General features: G+C 40.9%; 1 protein-coding gene across 1 annotated transcript in view; it reads right to left on the bottom strand.

Moving 5' to 3' along the window:
• Positions 1-23,524, bottom strand: part of LOC144188996 (genetic suppressor element 1-like) — a 36,757-nt gene that overhangs the window by 6,335 nt on the left and 6,898 nt on the right. Inside the window, exons 4-10 of the mRNA XM_077710723.1 lie at positions 21,398-21,513; positions 4,882-5,064; positions 4,601-4,803; positions 2,889-3,010; positions 1,766-1,942; positions 1,500-1,661; positions 84-244 (exon numbers count right to left, since the gene is read on the bottom strand). Of these exons, the coding sequence (XP_077566849.1) occupies positions 84-244; positions 1,500-1,661; positions 1,766-1,942; positions 2,889-3,010; positions 4,601-4,803; positions 4,882-5,064; positions 21,398-21,434 (1,045 nt within the window). The 5' untranslated portion in view covers positions 21,435-21,513. The remainder of the gene's footprint in view (positions 1-83; positions 245-1,499; positions 1,662-1,765; positions 1,943-2,888; positions 3,011-4,600; positions 4,804-4,881; positions 5,065-21,397; positions 21,514-23,524) is intronic.

The following is a 23,524-nucleotide window of genomic DNA, read 5'->3' as shown; positions in this document are numbered from 1 at the left end:
ATGGACTGATGATTTTTTTTCTCGTGATGTTTTTCCACACGTGATATGGTGCTCTATAAATACATTTGACGAGTAGCATATACCATGTCGCTCGTCCTCCGACCTCCCGGGCGGCCCCTCGGCCAGGTACCCGCGGCCCTCGACCGCCCTGGCCATCTGCCGCTGTCGTTCCCTCAGCCTCTCCTTCTGTCTGTCCATCTCCTCTTCTCTCTCACGTTGGCGAAATTCGTTCTCCATCTGCAGCCTGCGGGGGAGGTTGAGAAGCGTGAGAGGGCGGGGCTTCGCACCGACGAGGGATGCGGCGCCGGGGCCGTTACGGAGTGCGTCCGCTCCCTCCGTCGCACGGCGGGGGAAATCGTCCGTACGCGGCGTGACTGAGCGAGAACAGATGAACGCTTAATGGGAAACGGCGGGGGAAAGTGGGGGGGGGGGGGGGGGAGTGCATGATGGTACCTAACGGTGCACGTTAAGAGGGGGAGGGGCTTAGAAGGGGCGCAGGAGCTATTACGGAAGAAGATGACAAACAGCGTTGTGTGTAAAGAATTCCCCGGAGTAGCCAGCTGCACTGTTGTTTTGTCAAAAAAAGGAAGGAAGCCTTATAAGCAAGTACTTGGCGAGAAAGAGCTATTTTATTTTTTTATTTTTTTGGGGGCTATTCATTTCTATGTGGAGATAATTGGCTCATTTATTTATTGGAAAATGTTCACAAGTAATGAATTGGACGAACCATTTTTTGGGGTGGGGGGTTATTTCTATTATTTTAAATAGTAAAATGGGGTGCTGGAGCATATCCCAGCTGACTCCTAGCACTGAATCAATGGAATTTGTATTTTTTTATTCATGCATTTTCTGAACCACTTTATCCTCACTAGGCTCGCAGGGGGTGCTGAAGCCTATCCCAGCTGACTTCTAGCTCTGAATCAGTGGAATTTGTATTTTTTTTTTATTCATGCATTTTCTGAACCACTTTATCCTCACTAGGTACGCAAGGGGTGCTGGAGCCTATCCCAGTTGACTCCTAGCTCTGAATCAGTGGAAATAATATTATTTTAAATATTAATTCATTCATTTTCTGAACCACTTTATCCTCACTAGGTACGCAAGGGGTGCTGGAGCCTATCCCAGTTGACTCCTAGCTATGAATCAGTGGAAATTATATTATTTTAAATATTCATTCATTCATTTTCTGAACCACTTTATCCTCACTAGGCTTGCGAGGGGTGTTGGAGCCTATCCCAGCTGACTCCAAGCCCTTAATCAGGTGGAATTGTATTATTTTAAATATTCATTCATTCATTCATTCATTCATTCATTCATTTTCTGAACCGTTTTATCATCCACACAGGTGGACCGATCTGGATTCGAACCCAAGACCCCTCAGCTGTGAGGCCGAACCAGGTTGTATATTAATTCGAAATAAAATAGCATTCTCAATATGAATAATAAGTGAAAAAGTGAATAAAAATGAAAATAAATTAATAAATTTTAAAAAGCCTTGCCTCTCGGCTAGCGCGCCGTGGTTGAGCTCTCCGGGGTAATGAGCGCCGGGCAGGTGCAAATGGAGGCCTGAAGGATGCAAAGGGGGGAAGGCAGCAGCGCCCCCACCAGGCAGGGAGTAAAACTGCGACCTCAACGCGGACAGACACAAGGATTCTTCCATTCTAATGACGAGACGGGATAAAAATAAAGACTCAATCAGCATTTGATACAGTACGTATGAGCTATAAAGTCAGGTGGAACCGGATTAGACCGCATAAAATGATACCTGGGTAAAGAGAGGGGGTGGTGCAAGAAGGCGGGATGGTAGTAGGCAGCGGCCACCGAGGGGTCAAGGCCCAGAGGCGCCGAGGTCAACCGGAGGTCGTCCGGGGTGGCGAAGGGACGCAGTGCTCGTAGGTAATCCTCGGGGATGCTGCCCGAGGGGAGCATCTGGCCAGGTAAACTGCACAACACACACACACACACTTAGTTTCATTCATTTCATTACTCATAATTGCAGTTTAAATTAAAACTGTACAAATGTATGTGATTACCGTATTTTCACGACTATAAGGCGCACCGCATTATTAGGCGTCAATGAATGACACATTTTAATGTTTTTCCATATATAAAGCACATCTGGGGATACAGCAACAATAGATAGTATCAGCAAAATGATTTTTTATTCTTTTTAATAAATAATTTGTCATTTTTTATACATAAAAAATAAAGTAATCAATTAAATCAGTATTTTCACGACTATAAGGCGCACTTAAAAGTCTGAAAATTTCTCCAAAATAGACAGAACGCTTTATAATCCAGAGTTTTTTTTTGCCAATTTCCCAAATACGGGATGAAATAAAATTTGAATCTAATCTAATCTAATCTAGAATAAATAGCGGTCATCCTCATCTGAGTTTCTGCATTCTGGGGTCCTGCATGTGGACTTTTTGTGTTTAGCTCCAGTATTTTAACTAGGTCTACAATGTCTTCTGTGTCTGTCTTGCTTGAAATTCCCCAAATACGGATGAAATAAAATCCTAATCCCATCTAAATTAAATAATGATCATCCTCCGCTGAGGTTCTGTATTCTGGGGTCCTGCATGTGGACTTTCTGTGTTTGGCTCCAGTTTTTTAACTAGCTCTACAATGTCTTCTGTGTCTGTCTTGCTTGAAACTTCCCAAATACGGGATGAAATAAAATCCTAATCCAATCTAAATTAAATAATGATCATCCTCCGCTGAGGTTCTGTATTCTGGGGTCCTGCATGTGGACTTTCTATGTTTGGCTCCAGTTTTTTTTAACTAGCTCTACAATGTCTTCTGTGTCTGTCTTGCTTGAAATTCCCCAAAAACGGGATGAAATAAAATCCTAATCTAATCTACACACAAATATTGGTCATCCTCACCTGAGATTCTGCATTCTGGGGTCCTGCATGAGCGGACTCGGGGCGAGTCCAAAGGGATGAGGCAGCGGCGTCCTCTTCTCTTGCGTCGGGCGTCCTCCGAACCTGGGGACGCTCTGCTCTACCTAAACGAGGACAGCACGCAAAAAAAACTCAGCGTTAAACGTTCCTGAGCCACTCTGTACACCAAAACAAATCCTCGACGGCGCCGACTTTGAATGTCCTTTTCACGTATTTGAATGCGGCGCCCCATGCAAAAGACAAGCAAATGAGACCGGTTTTATTTCCTTTTGCCGACGCCCTCCAAATGCAAAGTCGGCGGCGACCAATCTCCGCCCGGCAACATTGGAAAAGAGAGAGGAGAGCTGGCCTTTAGTCTCTTCCTTTTTTCCTTTCAATTCTACTCGCCGCCTCCCTCCTGTTATGCCCGGCAGGTTGAATAGAAGACCACCCCCCCCCTCCCTCGGAACCCCCCTTAGCGCCCCAAAGCACCCCCCCCCCCCCCCCCAGCCACTGAGGAGACTTTGTGAAGGCGGAGAAAGGCGGCTCTGATCCGTAGGGGGGGTTTAGCCTTTTTGTATTGTCTAGGGAGGGGGGGCTCGTCCACAAGTAAACATCTTGAGATACACACAAGGCCCTCTTCATGTCTCGGTGCCTGGCGGACAGGCGGCGGATCATTTCGCGCTCAATGGCGGCCATATTGACGGCCATGGGCGTCTAATTCTGTCAAACCTCTCACTCAAAAGGGATTGGATGTCTAGAGCCAATGTTATCATTCAGTTCATGTTCATTTAGAAAAGTAAATGTAAAATAGTATTGGTTTGAATGCTGGTGTATTTTAATACATGTATTGGTCTAAAGTGGTTATTTTCTTTATATGTACATTAATTAATTCAATTACAATGGATTAATTAATGAAGATAATTCAGTTAACATTGTTTGGAGGACTATTCATTTTTAACGTGTATTTGTTTATTATGTATAAATATTTTTTATAATTATGTATATTTGTATTTATTTTATAATTATGTATATTTGTATTTATTTTATAATTATGTATATTTTATTTATTTTATAGTGATGTATATTGTCATTTATTTTCTAAGTATGTATATTTTTATTTATTGTATAATTATGTATATTTGTATTTATTTTATAATTATGTAATTTTTTATTTATTTTATATTCATGTATATTTTTATTTATTATATATTTATGTATATTTTATTTATTTTTTAATTATGTATATTTTAATTTTTGTTATTTATATCATTTAATGATATTTTGTAATTGTTTATACTATCTACTACTTTATTCATTCCTTTATTTTTTTAACATTATTTATTGGACATATTCAATTATATAAATGAATACTTTAACATTTAGATTTTAAATATTTACTTATAAAATTGTTTTATTCCATTAGATATTATTTTACATGTTTTAGTTGTTTTTAAAATACTTTTTAACAACTACAGTAAAATTATGTTATCATTTTAGTGATAAATTAATATCATTTAATTGGTCATATTTGAAATAGTCATTTTAATATTGCATTTTTTCTTATTTTAATTCATTGTAATGTGTTTTCTCCCCAATATTATTCAATACATTAATTTCTAAAATTTTTACACGTTTTTTTTCAGCGACCATTCCTTTGGACTGGTCGCACATCTCTGGTTATCAGCAAGATAAATTACTTTGGGTCGACTTACCTGTCGTCCGTCGGCCCTCCACGAACCGTTACTGGTCTTGCTGGGCGCGATAGCCACCACTGGGGGCGTGGTGGGGATGGGGGCGTGGCCTCGAGCCTGGACGGAGGCGGGCCCTAGCGACGCCCGCTTTGGGGTGCCGACCGGCGATCCGCGGCTGGTGACGGGCGAAGACACGGGTGACGACTCGGCGCTGAAGGCCAAACCTGGAAGAAAAAAAAAAAGAACACATTTCATTGGTTAATAGGCCTCTCGCTGTGATTGGACGTCGGTGGCAAACTTACCTCTAGGGTCCTCGGCCTGTTTAGCCAATTTGCGCAAGGCGGCGGCGAATCCGGAGTTGGCAGACTGTCCGGCGAGTGTGCTCCCATTGGTCAGAGGGCTGAGGGGGCTGACAGTGGCGGTGCTGCGGGTCGCCGTGGAGACCATTCCTAATGACGCCGACTTGGTGGACTCATGGCTCATGCCTGATAAAACACATATGGGATGCACATTGTAGCATTTTAGGATCATTTCAATACTACTATCAAGTATGAAGGTTTTCCTCCAGTGGGAATGTTTTTGGGATGTTCAATTCATTTTTTGTCCCGCTTATCCTCACGAGGTTCGCAGGGGTGCTAGAGCCTATCCCAGGGGTAGGCAAACTTTTGGGCCCGGGGGCCATATTGACTTTAAAAATGTGACAGATGGGCGGGGTCAGCACAAGATAGGATACATATAAAAAAGTGCATCCGTTAACAGTACATATGAAACATAAACAGGAAAAAAGGATGAAAGTATTAACATACTCATCACTCATCATTAAAGTAAAAAGTATAAAGTATAAAGTCAAGTCAAAAGGAATGTATTAAGAAATATTAAAATGTCATTTAAGAAAAGATAAAACACCAAAAACAAATAGGAGTGGACAGAGCTACTGCCACTGGCTTTCGCATGACGCCGCCATCTTGGGGAAAAAAAATACATTATTTGGACAACATCGGCGGGCCAGATTAAAAAGCCTAACAGGCCCGTATGTGGCCCACGGGCCGTAGTTTGCCCATCCCAACCAGAAAGCTTAAAAAGACAAACCTGCCAAATTGGGCCATTTTCTGGCAATACTATCCAAAGCAGTAAATCAAGGTTGCCAGGTTGAGAGAAAATAAGCACTTTTCTATCCGTTATTGCAACATGATGTCACGCTAGGACCCAAAACAAATGTCCCTCCGGCCAATTAGGCAGATCTTGAACCCAGAATCTATTGATTAGCAAGCGGGCCCACTCAGTGGAGGAAGACAACCTTTGTCCCAACCCCCCCAAGCCCTTCCCCAAGCCCCTCCTTTAACCCGCTCACTGACCCACTAATGTTAATTACAGCTGGAATTAGCCAGCCCCCCCCCCCCCCCCCCACCACCACCACTCCACTAACCCCGCCCTCCCCTCCGCCCCCCACGCTCGCCGGGTACCGCCATGACCTCATTACGAGCGCACGCGAGGAATAAACACTCGTAAAAATGGCGTTTAGTTTTGTTAAAGCGGCGGCTGTTAAAAAATACATTTTTTAAAAATGGCAAACAGGTTGCTATGCTAATTAAGACATTTCATTAGTATTAATATTTTTTATTTGTTTTTACAAATGGGTTTATGTGGGCTTTCGTTTTAATTTATTATATATATCATATATATATTTTGTAGAATTTTTTAGGGAGATTTTATCATTCAAAATGATAAAAAATGGGTCTTATAGATTCAATTATGTTGTAATTTTAACTCATTTAGTGTTTGAAATCATTTTTTGTCCGTTTTTGTCTTTTTTGTCCACCAAAACATAAAAATGTCCGTTTTCGGATGATGTGACATAATAAATATCATATAATAAATCAATTCTTCATATCATTAACTGCTCTAAAAGCTAAATATCATATAATAAATCAACTATTCTTACTATTAACTACTCTAAAAGCTATGCTAATTCCATTTAGCCTATCAATGGCTTTTTACATGAATTGTTAGCATTAGCTAAGCAGATTGAACATTTAAAAATAGTCTTTTAATTACATTTTTTAACTCAATAACAAGCAAAACAAAAGACAATTTGCTCTTTTCAAAATTATTAAGTGATATGATAAAGCCTCATTTCAAAAAATGTATTTAAATTGCTAAATCATGGCATTATAACCCTATTTTCTCTAAAAATCTACTGACATTGCCAAATAATGTTATATTACAGTAAATAACAACACAGCTAAGTAATGCTACTTCCATTAGGTAGCATACTATACATACTACTCCTTTTTATCCTCACTATTCACTTCACTCTGTCCCCTTAAAAACCTTATTCTTTCGCATCAGTCCATCCATTCCGTCCCTCCCATCCAAAACAAATGGGACGTCCATCACCGTCAAAGGCGACCCATCATTAAAAAGCACTCTTTTTTTCTCATTTCTCGTTGGACAAAAGCCAATAAGAACGGCACGCCACTTGCTATTTTGGCTTCTTTCTGTCTGTGGCCACAATCTCGCTGACGGATTCCCTTGATAGTCCACAATCACACACACACACACACACACACACACACTTATACACACAGACACACACACACACACACACATTTGATAGTAACATGCATGTGTGCATAATTGAAAGACGCAAAGACTCACCCTCCTGCTCACTCTTGCGCTCGTCGTCGTTTATCCACTCTCTCTCTCTTTCCCTCCTTCTCTCTCTCTTTCTCTCTCAGCCTTGCAGCTGCCATGTGGTCACGTGATCTCTTTTTTTCATCTCCTCCTCCCCTCCATCCACTAGCATCCCCCTTTTCCTCCCCCTTTTCCTCCCCTTCTTCCTCCCTCGTTGTGGAGTGTCACTCAATCCATCTTTCCACTTCTCTCTTTTCCTGAAAGTGCGCCTGTCATCCTTCCTTCCTTCCTCCCTCCCCTTTGTCTTCCTTTTTCTCTCTCCTCCTTTTCTTTTTTTCATCCCTCCTCCCACTTTGGCTGCCCTTTCTTCCTTTTCTTCCTTTTCTTTCTTCATCCAGGAGAAAAAAAAAACAAGAAAGGAAGGAAGGAAGCATCCTGTCTTATTCATTATTCCTTCCTTCCTTCCTTCTTTAGACCCTTTGTTCATCCCTCGTTCCTACCTCCCCCCTCCCTCTCTCTCTCCTGTCATTCCTTCCTCCATCCCTCCTTCACCACTTCCATTTCTTCCTTCCCTTTTTCCTCCTTTTTTCCTCCTTTTCTCCTCCTTCATTTCTCCCAAGTGTGTTTAAAAGCACCATCCATCCATCACTGTCTCTCTTGCTCTCTCTCTCTCTCTTTTTCTCTCTCTTTTTCTCTCTCATTTTGGGACCGAGACGAGAAGGAGTAGACGCAGTTGTCGGCTACCGCCGGTGACCTTTAACCCCTCCCCTTTGACCTTTGACAAGGAGGTTAGCTAACATTTCGGGGGGGAATAAAAACAGAAAAAGTCAAGCTACCCATAAGTTAGTTTTTCTTGTTTTAAAGGGGCATTAAGTCAATAATTGACAGGAGTCGCGTTCTTATTGGATGGAATGGCGCAGTGTTTCAAAACTTTTGACAGTGGATTTCCTTATGTCAGGGGTGTCAGACTTGGGTTGGTTCGCGGGCCGCTTTAACGTCAACTTGATTTCACATGGGCCGGACCATTTTTAGGTATAATATTTAGATTATTTGGTTATAAATGGATTAAAAGAACTGGATTAAAAGCCCTGAATATTCAGTTTTCTCATAGGTCTAAAACAATGTTTATTTTAGCTTTTAAAATATATTTTTAGATTTTACAAAATGATTTTTGAACTAAAAACACAGAAAAATGGATTAAAAAATGACAATTATCGATTTAAAAGGGGGAAAATTCAGGGAATTTAATATACATTTTTTTCAATAAATCGATTAAAATAACTGTATTAAAAGCCCTGAATATTCACTTTTTTTGTATTTACAAAACAATGTTTATTTTAGCTTTTTTTAGATATATTTTTAGATTTACAAAATGATGTTTTAACTAAAAACTCATAACATTGAAAAAAATGTCAATTATTGATTTAAAAGCGGCAAAATCAGGAAATGTATTATACATCTATACTCTTCCTTTTAATTTGATCCTAAAACAGAAAGTCAGCACTCATAATTTACTTTCCCGGGCCACACAAATTCATACAGCGGGCCACATTTGGTCCCCAGGCCGCCACTTTGACACCAGTGCCTATCTCATTCAAACCAAGGCCCAAATAAAACAAAATAAAAAATCTTATTTCCAAACCAGCCCATTCATCAACTCAGTTAGCTAACCTAGCTAATCATCTGTTGCGTCCCCAAACACAGTCGCTCATGGCTAGCTCCGCCCATTCAAAGCTGATTGGTTGTCCACGCTGGTACGCAAACTATTACAGTCCATACATGGTAGCCAAGAGAACAATAGCAGAGCTCAGCATGGTGTCGTAGAGTTGAAAATGTTGTGTCAGTCCTTCTTCTTCTTTCCCAAAAGGACGCTCGCCCGACAGGGGAACAAAAAGGGGGTGCATAACCCGCATCAGCCTTATTAAGAGCAGCCTGCGTTTGTGTTCAGGGAGAGGTGATTAGGGTGGAGGAGGAGGAGGAGGAGAAAGAGGAAGAGGAGGAGGAGGGAGGTTGCCACTCCAGAGGCATCAGCGCGGTGGAAAAGTGTGTGTGTGCGTGCCAGGTTTGAAATCCATTAACCTTGTCTCTTATACAATATTCCCTCGATTTCCGCGCTTAATCCGTCCCATAACCACCCGTATTTAGTGAATTTCTGTAGTAGTACGAGCCATAAATATACACTATAGCATATAAGTAATATTGGGATTTAAAAAAAAACTTCCAAGTCTATTATTAGTCCCTTTGCCAATGTATAACTTGTTACATATACTAGTGCTATCAAATGTAATGAATGTACTGTATATTGGACTTCGTGATGTATTTTATGACTGGGCTTAACTAAACTATATGCTATTGTGTAATAATTTATATCCCATTTTAAATGAAACAGATTAAAAAAGTCAACAATTATTTTAATTTAAGACAAAAAACAAAAATACTATATATAGTGTATTTGTTTTTTGTCTTAAACAAAAATAATTGTTGACATTTTTAATAAATAAAATCATAAGCAAATGTTGGTGACTAAAATATATATATATTTTTTTATGTATATATATATATATATAGATAGATATATATGTATAGATATATATATTTAGATATATATATATACTTTGAAAAGTCAATAATTACTTTATTTTAAGACAAAAAATAAATATACTATATATATAATAAAATAATTTTTTTTTTACTTTTTTAATCAATAAAATCCTAGAAAAAAATGTTGTTGACTAAAATATATATATATTTTATGTATATCTTTATAATGGTATTTTGTCTTAATCTAAAATAATTATTGACTTTTTAAAGTATATATATATATATATATATATATATATATATATATATATATATATATATATATATATATATATATATATATATATATATGTATATATATATATATATAAATACACATAAAAATATATAAATATATATTTTAGTCAACATTTTTTTATTTATGAGCAATGGTGAGAAAAGCTAAATTAAAAAAAATATAGTCAAAAAAAAATCACAAAAAAATTGCATGTAAAATGAAGCCCTAGTGGAACAATTGAGATATTACACATAAAAAAACACTGAATTGTTCCTCAGGGCTCAATCTCAGATCCCCTATCAATCAATAAAAGTACTATATTTTCTCTAAATAAACACTCCGCCTCCTCCAACCCAACAGACACCCACAACTTCTCCCCGTACACATCAAAAACGAGTAAAAGTAGCCAAATATATCCCAACATCTTAAAGTAGCCCGTAATGGCGGTCGGTCCGAGCGCCGTCGGGGGCAGTTAACACTTTACGACCATCCATAAACAACGCGCTGCTCTCCAAACGGTCCCGTAAGTGCACATAAATGTCCGAAGAAAAGCTAAAAAAAAAAACAAAAAAAACGCAGGGGTAAAGGTGATCTTCCTTTCCACGGGCCAATCAGCTGACTCGGTGGACTTTACGCAGGGTGAATACATGCGTGGCCCCCCCTAGGGGGGGCAAACAGCCAGCGCGCATTTGTGCCGCTGGGATAAATGGAGCAGAAAAAGCAGCCAGTGTAAGAAGCAACACCTCCAGCGAAAGCAGACAATTAGGACGCCGAACCACTGAGTCGTGGATCTACGGGTTCCGGTTATGGTCAGAAAATTTTCCAACTGGGAGAACTGGGGTTCAATCGGGGCCGGTTTTTGCTATGGGCAATGTGGGAGAGTGCCTAGGGTGCCATTCATTTAAAGGGCGCATGAGATGTTTCTGGTAATTATTATGCTAGTTGTCAAGACTGTTATCCTTCAAGGCCAAGTCAAATTAGCGGTATGGACAGTCATAATTTTCGGAGGGGTGCCCCCTAGTGGGGAAACTTTTGGGCCCGGGGGCCACATTGACTTTAAAAATTTGACAGATGGGTCCCGGGTCAGCACAAGATATGATACAGATAAAAAAGTGCATCCGTTAACAGTACATATGAAACATAAACTGGAAAAAAAGGGCTAAAGTATTGACATACTCATTACTCATCATTAAAGTAAAACGTATAAAGTACAAAGTAAAGTCAAAAGGAATGTATTATGAAATATTAAAATGTCATTTAAAAAAAGATGGAGGGGCTGTAAAATACGAAAAACAAATAAGAGTGGACAGAGCTACTGCCATTGGGGCCATCTTGGGATATTCTTTTAAAAAAACATTATTTAGACAACGTCAATGGGCCGGATTAAAAAGCCTAGCGGGCCGTATGTGGCCCGCGGGCCGTAGTTTGCCCATTCCTCCCCTTGTGTTAAAAATGTGTATAAATTTGGATTTTGATTTCGAACTGAAACACATTTCTGAAAACCAGCTGACTTCGGGGACTAGACGGAAGACACCATGAATCAGCCAATCACAGGACACAAAGGACAACCAATCATAGCTAAGGGGCAATTTAGCATATAATTAGCCTAGCATGCATATTTTTAGAATGTAGGAGGAAACTAAAGTACACAGAGAAAACCCACATAAGCCCAAGTAGAAGATACAAACACTACACAATAAGGACCAACTTGGGATCGAACCCACGACCACAGAAATGCAAGCCGATAAGAGCTAACCACTACTCCAACGTGCCACCAGGTGAAAAATGGGGATACTGATTTATTTGTTGGTTTCTTGTTGTTTTAATTTTGATGATAATGTCTAAATATTTAAATTTATGGGGTGATTGAAATGTAGGCATGGAAAAGAGAGGGTGCCGTAGACAAGTCTTGCTCTCGTGTGTCAACATGAGAAGATGGAGGATGATTAAAGTGATTGGAGGTTGACTGGGTAACCCTTGCAGAGCAGCTGGTGCACGGACGCTCATATGGCGCATGTGTGCAGGCTCGCTCGCGAACGCTCGGCTGGCCGGTGGCGTCCGCCTGTTTGACGCCGACAATACAACAGCGGCTGTTAAAAGTCCCGGGGGGTGCCGGCGAGCGTCTCGTCCGGAGACGGAGAAAGGCACGCTTTCTTATTCCAAGATAAACAAATCATGATTAAATTATGGTTAAATTAGGCTGGAATTTAATTTTTTTACAATTATTTAGGGGTATTTTATTCAAGTATTTATGTGTAATTATTGTACAAAAAAGCTATCTTTTAACGTCTTTCCTCAAAGTAAAATGAAGGAAGATGTACTGCTGCAATTGATTACTGCCTTTAAAATTAAATTACATAAAAAGCAAACACTAAACAACAGATTATTTTTTCTACGTTTTTTTATAAATAAAGTTTTTTATTGAATAAGTGGTTTTGTCATTATAGTTATTTTTAAGATTTTAACGTATCAACTCAAAATAGTCTCTTAATTTGGTAATACACTAGTTGTCAATTACTCAATGAATCTAACACATAACTGGGCAAACTACGGCCCGCGGGCCACATATGGCCCCTTAGGCTTTTTAATCCGGCCCCCCGACGTTGTCCAAATAGTTTTTTTTCTTCTTGACTTTGTACTTTATACTTTTTACTTTAATGATGAGCGATGAGTATGTTAATACTATAGTCCTTTTTTCTGTTTATGTTTCATATGTACTGTTAACGGATGCACTTTTTTATATGTATCCTATCTTGTGCTGACCCCGGCCATCTGTCAAATTTTGCCCACCCCTGCTCTAACATCATTTTGGCGAACCCATCCATCCACCTGGCGAGGCGCGTGTTTGACATCCGTTAAATGACGTGTACCACCAACGGCAGTATTTGTTTATTCAGCAACAGGCCCAACAGGAAAGATAACGAACATGGAGCGGAAGCAGCCCAACACAAAACGTCAACAAACATCCGCCATGAAAATTCTCCAATGGGATGTTCTCAACCATGATTTCACAATAAAAGCCAGCTCATAGTCACCTTTGTGCATTTTGTCCACTCAAAAATGACAACAACAACAAAAAGATACATCAACTTATTTCTTTTATGAAGTGTATAGTTTCTTTCTACCAAAAAAATGACATGTTGTAGTAAACATTATTCAAGCCACTTCCTGTTGTGGTACTTGCATACTTCAGTGTACTTGAATATGCTCGTACTCATCATTTTTTTTTGTCTTCACATGAATTTTCAGCATGAAGTAACTCAGAAATACTCAAAAAACATGAGGAAATAAACCAAAATACCCCAAAATTGAAGAATAAAGACTACATCACCCAGAAATAACACAAAATTGACCAGAATTGACATGAAAATCAAGTAAAACCAGCAATAAACCCAAAATCCCTCAACCTAACCTGGCAACGAACCAAAAATAACAGGAAATGACCCAATATAAACAGGAAGTGACCCAACAATGACCCAAAATGAACCTGTAAACGCCTTAAAATCAGAAAAAATGTCCATTTCACTTACATAATGCACTTAAATTCATTTTAATGAACATTTAAATCATTTACCAACCTTTTTATACACAATACCATTTTTTAAACCAAAAACCAATTATTAAAAGAGACTTATTCTCCTAAAAAACGTCAACTTTTGAATTGCTATCCACTTTAATGGCAATTATCCCTTAAAAGAATCCATCTTTTAAAAAAAATCACTCAAAATTAAAAGTAAAAATAACCTTTAACCCAAAAATACACCCAAAATTTTGATCTAATCATCAAAAACAACAACAAAAAAGCATCCATCTTACCACAAACAAAATCCCTTTCAAGCCATCCACAATGAAAAAAAAACTCTACCCTGAAAATCTCCCAAAAAAAAAACCTTAAAGTCACGGTCACAAAAATGCACCAAAAAACGTCCGACTCACCGGCTGGAACGACGCGGAGACAAAAGCACCAGCGTTAGCCCATCTTGACAAAACACAGCGGCTCGCTCGCTCCGATGACGGAAGGACAACGGAGACAGAGACGGCGGAGGAAGGAAAGAGGGAGGACACAAAAAGAGAGAGAGAGAGAGAGAGAGAGAGAGAGGGTGGGGAAGCCAACACCTGCTCCACTCACGCTCCCAGGGGGGAACCACGGATGGATGGAGAGAGGAGGGAAGATATCAACCCCCCCCCCCCCCCCCTCCCACCCTTGGTCCAGTCCAGTCCCCACCCCCCAAAAAGCTAGCAAACATTACTGCCGATAGCTCACAAGACACTGGAGACATCATAAGACAATCTGAGACGTATTGACAGGCAAAGCCAGAAAGTACAACAGATTTTTGTGGCCAAATTGGACGTCCATTGCCGTCATTTTCATTTTTTTCCCTTTGATTTCAACATTTATTCATTATTTTGGGAATTAAAATATTCATTTTCAATTTTTCTATAAAGCTGGCTAAGCCAAATGATGAAAAAAGTGTGACTTATAGTCCGGAAAATACGCCAGGTCTAGTATTTTAATTTTGCTATGCAATTTTTTGTTTTAATGACCCGAAAATAGCCATTTGCAATATATACAATTGATTAATTTATTTGATTACAATAATATTGTCTAATTCCATGAATGACAACTAGCCAAGTCGGAGCTTCTGCCATCTAGTGGCCAAGCATTAAAGTCTCCCCAAGCAAACATCGAAAAAAAAGTGCACATTATAGTCCGGAAAATACACCACACATTTTTAATTACCCCCAAATAGCCATTTCCAATATATACCATGGGGTAAAATATTATTATCCCATTACATGAACGACAACACCCCAAATCGAAGCTTCTGCCCCCTAGTGGCCAGGCATGCAAATCCATTGCCCTCAGTGGCGCGTCATTGTCCAAAAAAAATCATTCATTTCCAATATTTCCATAAACCAGGCCAAGCCAAACGATGAAAAAAGTGCACATTATAGTCCAGAAAATACACCAAGTCTAATATTCTAATCATGCCACGCCTTTTTATTTCAATTACCCCAAAACAGCCATTTCCAATATATATAATGCAGTTAAATATTACTATTACCCCATTCCATGAACAACAACACACCAATTCCAGCTTCTGCCATCTAGTGGCCAAGCATTAAAACCCCCTCCTCTCTTATTTCCCACGGCACCACCCCGAACATTTGCCAGCTCCTTTTTGCCACGTCTCCACATTCCCCTTAATTACCCGCCACAAAAGCTGGAGGCGCTGGAAGGAGGCGGCAAAACAAGGGCTCTCCTCCATTCTCTCTTCCAACCCACACATAAAAAAAAATAAAAAAAACCTCAAGAGGGAGTGGGGGGGCCTTGGCGTAGCCCACCCGACATGATTTATGGTCTTCCCGCAAACTGGCGGCCTCTCCGAGGTGGGCAGTGTCTCACCTCCATCCTCTGTGAGTGGCGCAAATTCGGGCGAGTGATGGATCGTTCACGTCGCCCGGGTCGATGTCCGGCGCACGGTGGCGTGTATTGTTGGGGGGGGGGGAGGGGCTTTGGGGGCTGTCCAACCCCCTCCACTATGTAAAAGAGGGCAATGGCACACAGACTATTATGAAGCGTGGCAGTAATAGTAGTCGCCGGGCAGGATAGAGGAGAGAGCCTCAGGAGAGCCGCTCATTAGCCTATTCCTCCCTCATAAAGGCTTCTATCCGTCACCCTCGCGCACGACCTGTCAGGTGAGCTTAAGCTGACAGTTGGCTCGATAAAATGGGGAGAGGTGGTTTATGGGAAGGAGGTGGGTTTTGAAATAGGTAAGGTGGGTGAGAGGTTGTGGGGTGATCTATATGGGGGTATCTCGACTTAGAAAATTTGGCAGAAAAGGGAGAAATTATTTTTTAAATTATTATGGAGTGGTAGATGAGAAACGTGCATGTAAACACATAAGCTAACGACTTTATATTATTTTATATTTAGTTGTTAGTGCAGGGGTGGGCAAATTTCTGGGCCCAGGGGCTACATTTACTTTAAAAATGTGACAGATGGGCGGGGTCAGCACAAGATACGATACATATAAAAAAGTGCATCCGTTAACAATACATATGAAACAAAAACAGAAAAAAAGGACTAAAGTATTAACATACTCATCACTCATCATTAAAGTAAAAAGTATAAAGTACAAAGTCAAGTAAAAAGGAATGTATTAAGAAATATTAAAATGTCATTTAAAAAAAAGATAGAGGGACTGTAAAACACCAAAAACAAATAAGAGTGGACACAGCTACTACCACTGGCTTCCGCGTGACAGCGCCATCTTGGAAAAAAAATATTTGAACAACGTCGGCGGGCCGGATTAAAAGGCCTAGCGGGCCATATGTGGCCCGCGGGCCATAGTTTGTGGATTAGACGCACTGCAAGATAACGCTAGAATGATTTCCTGACCCGTGCATGGACCACTTCTGTATGTCCATATCATGATATAACCTTAACGGCAATATATAATCATTACCGTGACCCTCATATCAGCTCGCGAGTCCATGCCACTGTACTACAAAATACGCACAAATAGAAAGTCTGTGTGTCATAGTTGTAACAGCCTACAATACATAACACACACACACACACACACACACACACACACACACACGTAAAGAAGCACTAATCCTGTTTATTAGCGGCACCCTCCATCTCCGCACTTTCCCATTTGCGTCTTATCCGGCCGGCGCTCATTTTCTCCCTCTCTGGTGATCCGCCGCCTTTGCGCAAACAACAAGCGGCACACATGTGTGCTTGTGTGTGTGTATGTGTGTGTGTGTGTGGGTGTGTGTGTGTACGTTGCACTTTTGCCGCCTCCACCACGGAGAGAATTACCTTCCCTTTGTTAGTGTGAAAGGGTCGCTGCCTCTACCATCTGTGCAGCGTGCTCGTTTGGCTCAGCGAGTTCTACCAAGACAACACACCTTTCAGTGGCATTTTTTTAAGGCTCTTTTATCAACCTGTCTATGATGAATAAACCCTCACCTCAGAAACTCACACTGCCAAAAAAATGCCACTCGACAAGTTATGTTTTGGAATCAAAATCAGGCAAATGTAGGTCGTCATTTTCAAGCTAATCATCTGTTCATTCATTTTCTATAGCGGTTATCCTCAAAAAGGGTTGCGGGGGGTGCTGGAGACTATCCCAAGACTACACCCGAGAACAACAGGGCGCGAGAAGACAAGGGACAACCAATCATAGCTAGGGTTAGGCCATTTTAGGAAAGTGGAGTACCTGGAGTAAACAAAAGCCCACCTGGGATTGATCCCTCGACCCCCAAACTGCGAAGCAGACAGCGTAACCACTTCACCACCGTCCCAACCCAATCCATTCCCCCAATAAAGCAAGTCCACTGATTCCTCTCAGTCCTGACTCCGCCTCTTTCTCCAGATGGGCGTCAAAGAGGAGCAGCTTGCTGTGGTCAGGCCAATTATTTCCATAATTATGATCTCCCACTTAACCACATGATCCCTTACCTGGGCGCAGGCAATTAAAGGCAGGATCATTATGCAAATTATGCAAATGTGAGCAGAAGCGGAACGAAGCGCGGGCAAAGGCGGAACCCCTTGCCAGAGTGAAACCCGCTACTCGCCACAGAAGGTGGCGGCGACGTGGGCCAGGGATGGGCCTCTGCTTAATTTGACAAACTGTTGGAAAATAGGCCACGCCTACTTTTCCTGGTTTACAGTTGCGAGAATTAGTATTGAAAAAAACGGGGGGCTTTCAATATACAGGGAATGTCTACTTACAAAATTAACTGTTTCCACAAATTGTTTTGTCACTTTTCCCTTTTTTAATTATTATTTGAAAGGTGAAAAATAATGTATAAAAATACTATTTAAAAATGTTAATTTTTTGCTTTTAGAAATGTAAAAGATACAAAATAATCAAGATTTTTTTGTGTACATAAAACAGTATTTTTCACCTAATTATAATATTTATAACTATCATTAATTATTTTGAAATGACAAAAAATATTCAAACTACAAAAAAATTACAAAAAAAAATATACACTGAAAATAAAAGCTAATATTTCCTCGTGTCTTCCTCCGTAATTTACAAAAAAACAGAATTATTATTTTTTAATTCATCCTTTATTAGTAACCCAGCATTTTTCAATCCAGATTAGCCATCTAGCGTCATCAATGCTACCAAAACCGCTACACTATATCCACATATTTCTATTTTTAGTCCATTTTCCAGTGTTACTGGGGACTGATTTCCCAGCATCAAATGTGAGCTTTTATTGGTCTCATCCCACCGCCATCTGCTTGTTTTCTCGCACTATGCAGCAGTTTTTTTCCCTTTTTTTTTTAAAAGCGTGTAAGCACGTTTGCGACAGCCCATCTAGCACAAACGGGCCAATCGGAGTTCTCACCTCGGGTCAAAATCTGCCGGCATTTACCCTACCGTCTTTGGCGCCGACGTAGCGCTCGCTCGCTACCTGTAATTGGATGTAAACAATGCGCCGTGCGCACGTGTGTCATTAGCGCCGACCCCTAAGTGAATCCCACTGCTAATTAAGAGCTCATTAGCTGAGCCAACCCGGCTTTTTTGGCCAATTAGGCTAAGACGGCGCTTTGTGTTATGTTTTGTTTTTTGTTTTTTTAACCATTTTGGATATCTCTCGAGTTTAATGTCTAAGTTCTGTTTAATATCTATGTACTGTTGAAAACAGTAGATATTTAGATATTAGACTCTCTCTCATGAATATAATTTTGAGTACTGTTTAATATCTAAGTACTGTGGAAAACAGTAGTTATTTAGATATTAAACTCTCATGAATATACTTTTGAGAGCTGGTTTCAACAGTACTTAGATATTAAACAGTACTTAGATATTAAACAGTACTCAGATTTTAAATAGTAATTAGATATTAAACAGTACTTAGATATTAAACTCTCTCTCATGAATATAATTTTGAGAGCTGGTTTCAACAGTAAACTCTGTCACCAAAAGACCAGCGACCAAACGTCTGGCGACCAAACGTCCGCCGACCAAACGTTTGCCGACCAAACGTCCGCCGACCAAACTTCCGCCGACCAAACGTCCGCCGACCAAACTTCCGCCGACCAAACTTCCGCCGACCAAACTTCCGCCGACCAAACTTCCGGCGACCAAACGTCCGGGCGACCAAACGTCCGGGCGACCAAACGTCCGGGCGATCAAACGTCCGGGCGACCAAACGTCCGGGCGACCAAACGTCCGGGCGACCAAACGTCCGGGCGACCAAACGTCCGGGCGACCAAAGGTCCGGGCGACCAAATGTCCGGGCGACCAAATCTTCGGGCGACCAAATGTCCGGGCGACCAAATGTCCGGGCGACCAAACGTCCGGTGACCAAACGTTTGGCGACCAAACGTCCGGCCATCAAACGTCCGAGCACAGACTAACCAAGAGTGCTTGTTTTTTTTCCCCATTGGCCACAAAGCTCTCAACTTTGACATTACGACTTGACAAAATGGACTCGGTTCCAAAAATGGCTATTTTCTGGAGTCCGGCCGTCGTAGCGGAAGAGCGTTTGTGGCTCGAGAGCCTCGGGCAAAGTGGGTGTCGCCTTCGAGTGTGTGTGTGTGTGTGTGTGTGGGTGACACGGGCCATAAATCAGACGCGGCAGTGTCCTTGCAGCGCTAACACATATCATAGAAATCAATACGGAGGTCAAGTTGAGCAGGGCCAGCCGCCGCCTGAATACGCCACAAAAGCCAATAAAGATGAGCTGTCGGCAACAACCCAGACAACAGCCACACAGATAAAAATAACACACACACAAACACATGCACACAACAATAGAGAAAAATAGCATTCCATTCCAATCAAAAGCAGTACTAGTCAAAAAGTAAACATCATCCCCATTCAATTCCACTCCCAATCAAATTTAGTCCCACATTTTACTTTCAATTGATAATTAGCTACAATAATAGATCACCCGGATTTTGTCATAAAGGGCAAACTGCTCAATACCAATATATATTTATATATATTTTTAAGTCTAATGCTAATCTTCCACACGTCTTCATAGAAATAAACATCAAATCCATTAAAACTGTCAGCGAATCAATGTCATCAACAGCCGTAAAAAAAAGCGGGCGATATCCAATAAAGGCGCCAAGAATGTGTCTGAGAATGTTTTATGGTGCGATTTCTCCCCTCGCAAGAGGAAACAATGAGAAAGCTGGGCGTAATCACGGCGCTTCAATCATTTATGACAGCAGATGTATAATTCAAAAAGCAGCATGAAAGATTGACAAGGCATTGTACATTGTTTAATCTGCCCCCCCGTCTGCCCACCACGGCGGCGGGCGGGGGGGCTAATCATCAACAAAAGCGCTCCATTTACAAGGCGACGAAACACTCGGAATTTTCTCATTGGCCCGACTTGAAAGTACGTGAAAAAAGAACTTGACTTGACGTGGATTGGTCGCCTAACATCAGCATCTATGGAGTTTGTGAGCAGGGCGCACGTTTATAGTCTAGAAATTGCCATTTATTCATTTTTTACTACGTTTATCTTCACAAGGATGGCGGGGGTGCCGGAGCCTTTCATATATGTACAGGCGGTAGGCTTGGGTACACCCGGGATTGGTCGCCTAACATCAGCATTCATGGAGTTTGTGAGCAGGGCGCACGTTTATAGTCTAGAAATTGCCATTTATTCATTTTCCACTGCATTTATCCTCACAAAAGTGGCGGGGGTGCCGGAGCCTTTCACCTATGTACAGGCGGTAGGCTGGGGTACACCCGGAATTGGTCGCCAGCCAATCAGAGGTCGTAACTGGACAAACCATTGACACACAGTGAGTAATTCGCTAAAATGCAAATATTCTGGGGAATATCCAAGAAGAAACTGAAATACCCAGAGAAAACCCACACAAACTCCACACAGTAAAGTGACAACCCAGCAAGAATTGAACCTTCGACCTCAGAACTGCAAGGCGCAGAAGTAGCTAACAACTTATCCACCTAGCGACCGAATCAATATAAAAAAATTGTCAACAAAAGTATCTTGCTAACAAAACTTGCTAACGGTAAGCTAGTACACAATAACATGAGCAAGTTCATTCATTCACCATGTTCGCAGGGGGTGCCGAAGCCTATCCCAGCCAACAACAAACACCAAATCAGCCAATCACAGAGCACAAGAAGACGGACAGCCATTTACGCTCAAAGTCAAAGCTAGTTTAGTCTACAATTAGCCTAGCATGCATAATTTTGGAAACATGGGAGAAAACTGGAGTACCCGTAGAAACCCCACACAAGCCCCAGTAGGACACACAAACTCCACAGAGCAATTGAACCCTCAACCACACGCATTTCATCTCAAAAGAACCCGAAATCGTTCATACGGGAAGTAAAACGTGGACTTACCCGGCAGGTAAAAGTGCGGCGACTTCAATCCAAACATGCCTCGGCGTGGGCTCGGCGTGGGTCATCCGGCCCTCCGAGGGGTCAAAGGTCACCCTCCGTCTCCGTCTCTTACCAACCTGCCACGAGCAGAAGGAGGACAATCAATGGGACAGCAGAAACGGGAGCCGTCTTCCTTCCTTCCTTTCGAGAACGGACGCCAAAAGCTTGCTTCTGCCTTCTTTGTAATCCCCTCCTCTCCTCTCCTCTTCTCTCCTTCTCTCCTATTGGCCAGCACTTTTTGTCTGGTGGTCGCCGTATATATTCCGTCTTTCGTCTCCTCGGTCCCGCCGGCGACTGCCGGGCTCGATGGAGGGTGAGGAGAAAGGAGAGAGGGAGGCGGTGGGGAGGAGAAAGGAGGAGGAGAATGACAAGATGGAGTAGTGAGGGGAGAGAGATGAATGAGTGTGTGTGTGTGTATGTGTGTGTGTGTGTGCGGTCGGCTGAAAGGAAGAGGAAGCCAGGAAGGGTGTTGATGCACTTCTCATTATCGCTAGATTGGACTCGTGCCTGAGTGACAGCTGATTCATCATGGCAGCCTGAAAAAGTCTGCCTTCTCTTTTCTTAACCCTGACTATACACAGGGGGGCTCGGACGTTTGGTCGTCGGTGTTTTGGTCCCTTTTGGTCGCAGGTCAAATGGTGACAAGGATTTTACTGTTGAAAACAGCTCTGAAAATTAAATTCATGAGAGTTTAATATCTAAGAGAAAGAGTTTAGTATCTAAGTACTGTTTAATATCTAAGTACTGTTTAATGTCTAAGTACTGTTTCATATCTAAGTACTGTTTAATATCGAAGTACTGTTTAACATCTAAGTACTGTTTAATATCAAAGTACTCTTTAATATCTGAATACTGTTTAATATCTAAGTACTTTTTAATATCTAAGTACTTTTTAATATCTAAGTACTTTTTAATATCTAAGTACTTTTTAATATCTAAGTACTTTTTAATATCTAAGTACTGTTTAATATCTGAGTACTTTTTAATATCTAAGTACTGTTTAATATCTGAGTACTGTTTAATATCGAAGTACTGTTCAATATCGAAGTACTGTTTAATATCGAAGTACTGTTTAATATCTAAGTACTGTTTAATATCTAAGTACTGTTTCATGTCGAAGTACATTTGACCGGCGACCAAAAGACCGGCGACCAAACGTCCGGTCACAATGCACAGAATCATCAAATACTTTCTTTGAATATCAATTTGGAAATCAGTGATACCTCAACTTACAACATTTTTAGGTTACCGGACACTTTGACAGGCGTATTTTGAAAAAAATCTCCAATTGTCAATGCATTTTCTGTATTTGTTCTTTTATTTTGAAAATGTCACGATAGTATTGCATTCTGCTTGACAATCTGTCTACAGGCTTATATGCGAGAAATTGTCAAATAAACCTCCCCCAGTGGCGCCTTGTGACGCCGCGTCTGATGTCGATAAAATGGAGTCCCATTGGCGTGAGATGGGATCAGAGCTCCGAGTGGACTCTAATTGACTGAAAGCCCGACTAATTGGATGTGTCATAGCGTATGGGGCCTGCCTGTCCAATCAATGGCGGCATGTCTGTCTGACTGTGTGCCTGCCACAAAAAAAAACAGAAAAAAAGAGTACGAAAATCATGTGCATGTCATTAAATAAACTCCCTTTTCGTCCTTTTGAGAATGATAAGTCGTTATGGTAGCAGTTCCGGTATAGTTAGTTGGACAACAATGGCCGCCTGTGGCGAGGAGATAAGTCAAAAAGGCGGAAATGGTCAAAAAGAGGATAGACTTGTGGTGAGGACTTGCTAAAAGTAGTATTCACACTCTCTACTATTTGTACTCATAATTCCCCAAGTTATAGCATAATTGTTTTTTTCAAAGTACCCATTTGAGCCTCTTGTAGTGGATTTTTAACAATTATTTCTATTTTTTTTATCAGAAAAGACTGCAAATAGTAAATATAACCTGTTTCAACCTTTTTTTATTTAAAAAGGGAAAAAAGTAATTATTGCGTTTTTAAAACTGTTTATTTTTAGTGAGAAATAAAAAGGAAAATATTTTAGATATGATGTTTAGATATTTAATAAAATAGCGGATTAAAAGA

Source organism: Stigmatopora nigra, chromosome 2 (genome assembly GCF_051989575.1).
Source record: "Stigmatopora nigra isolate UIUO_SnigA chromosome 2, RoL_Snig_1.1, whole genome shotgun sequence".
Classification (NCBI taxonomy): domain Eukaryota; kingdom Metazoa; phylum Chordata; class Actinopteri; order Syngnathiformes; family Syngnathidae; genus Stigmatopora; species Stigmatopora nigra.
Note: the sequence above shows the minus strand (reverse complement) of the source record. Positions and strands in the feature narration are given on the sequence as shown.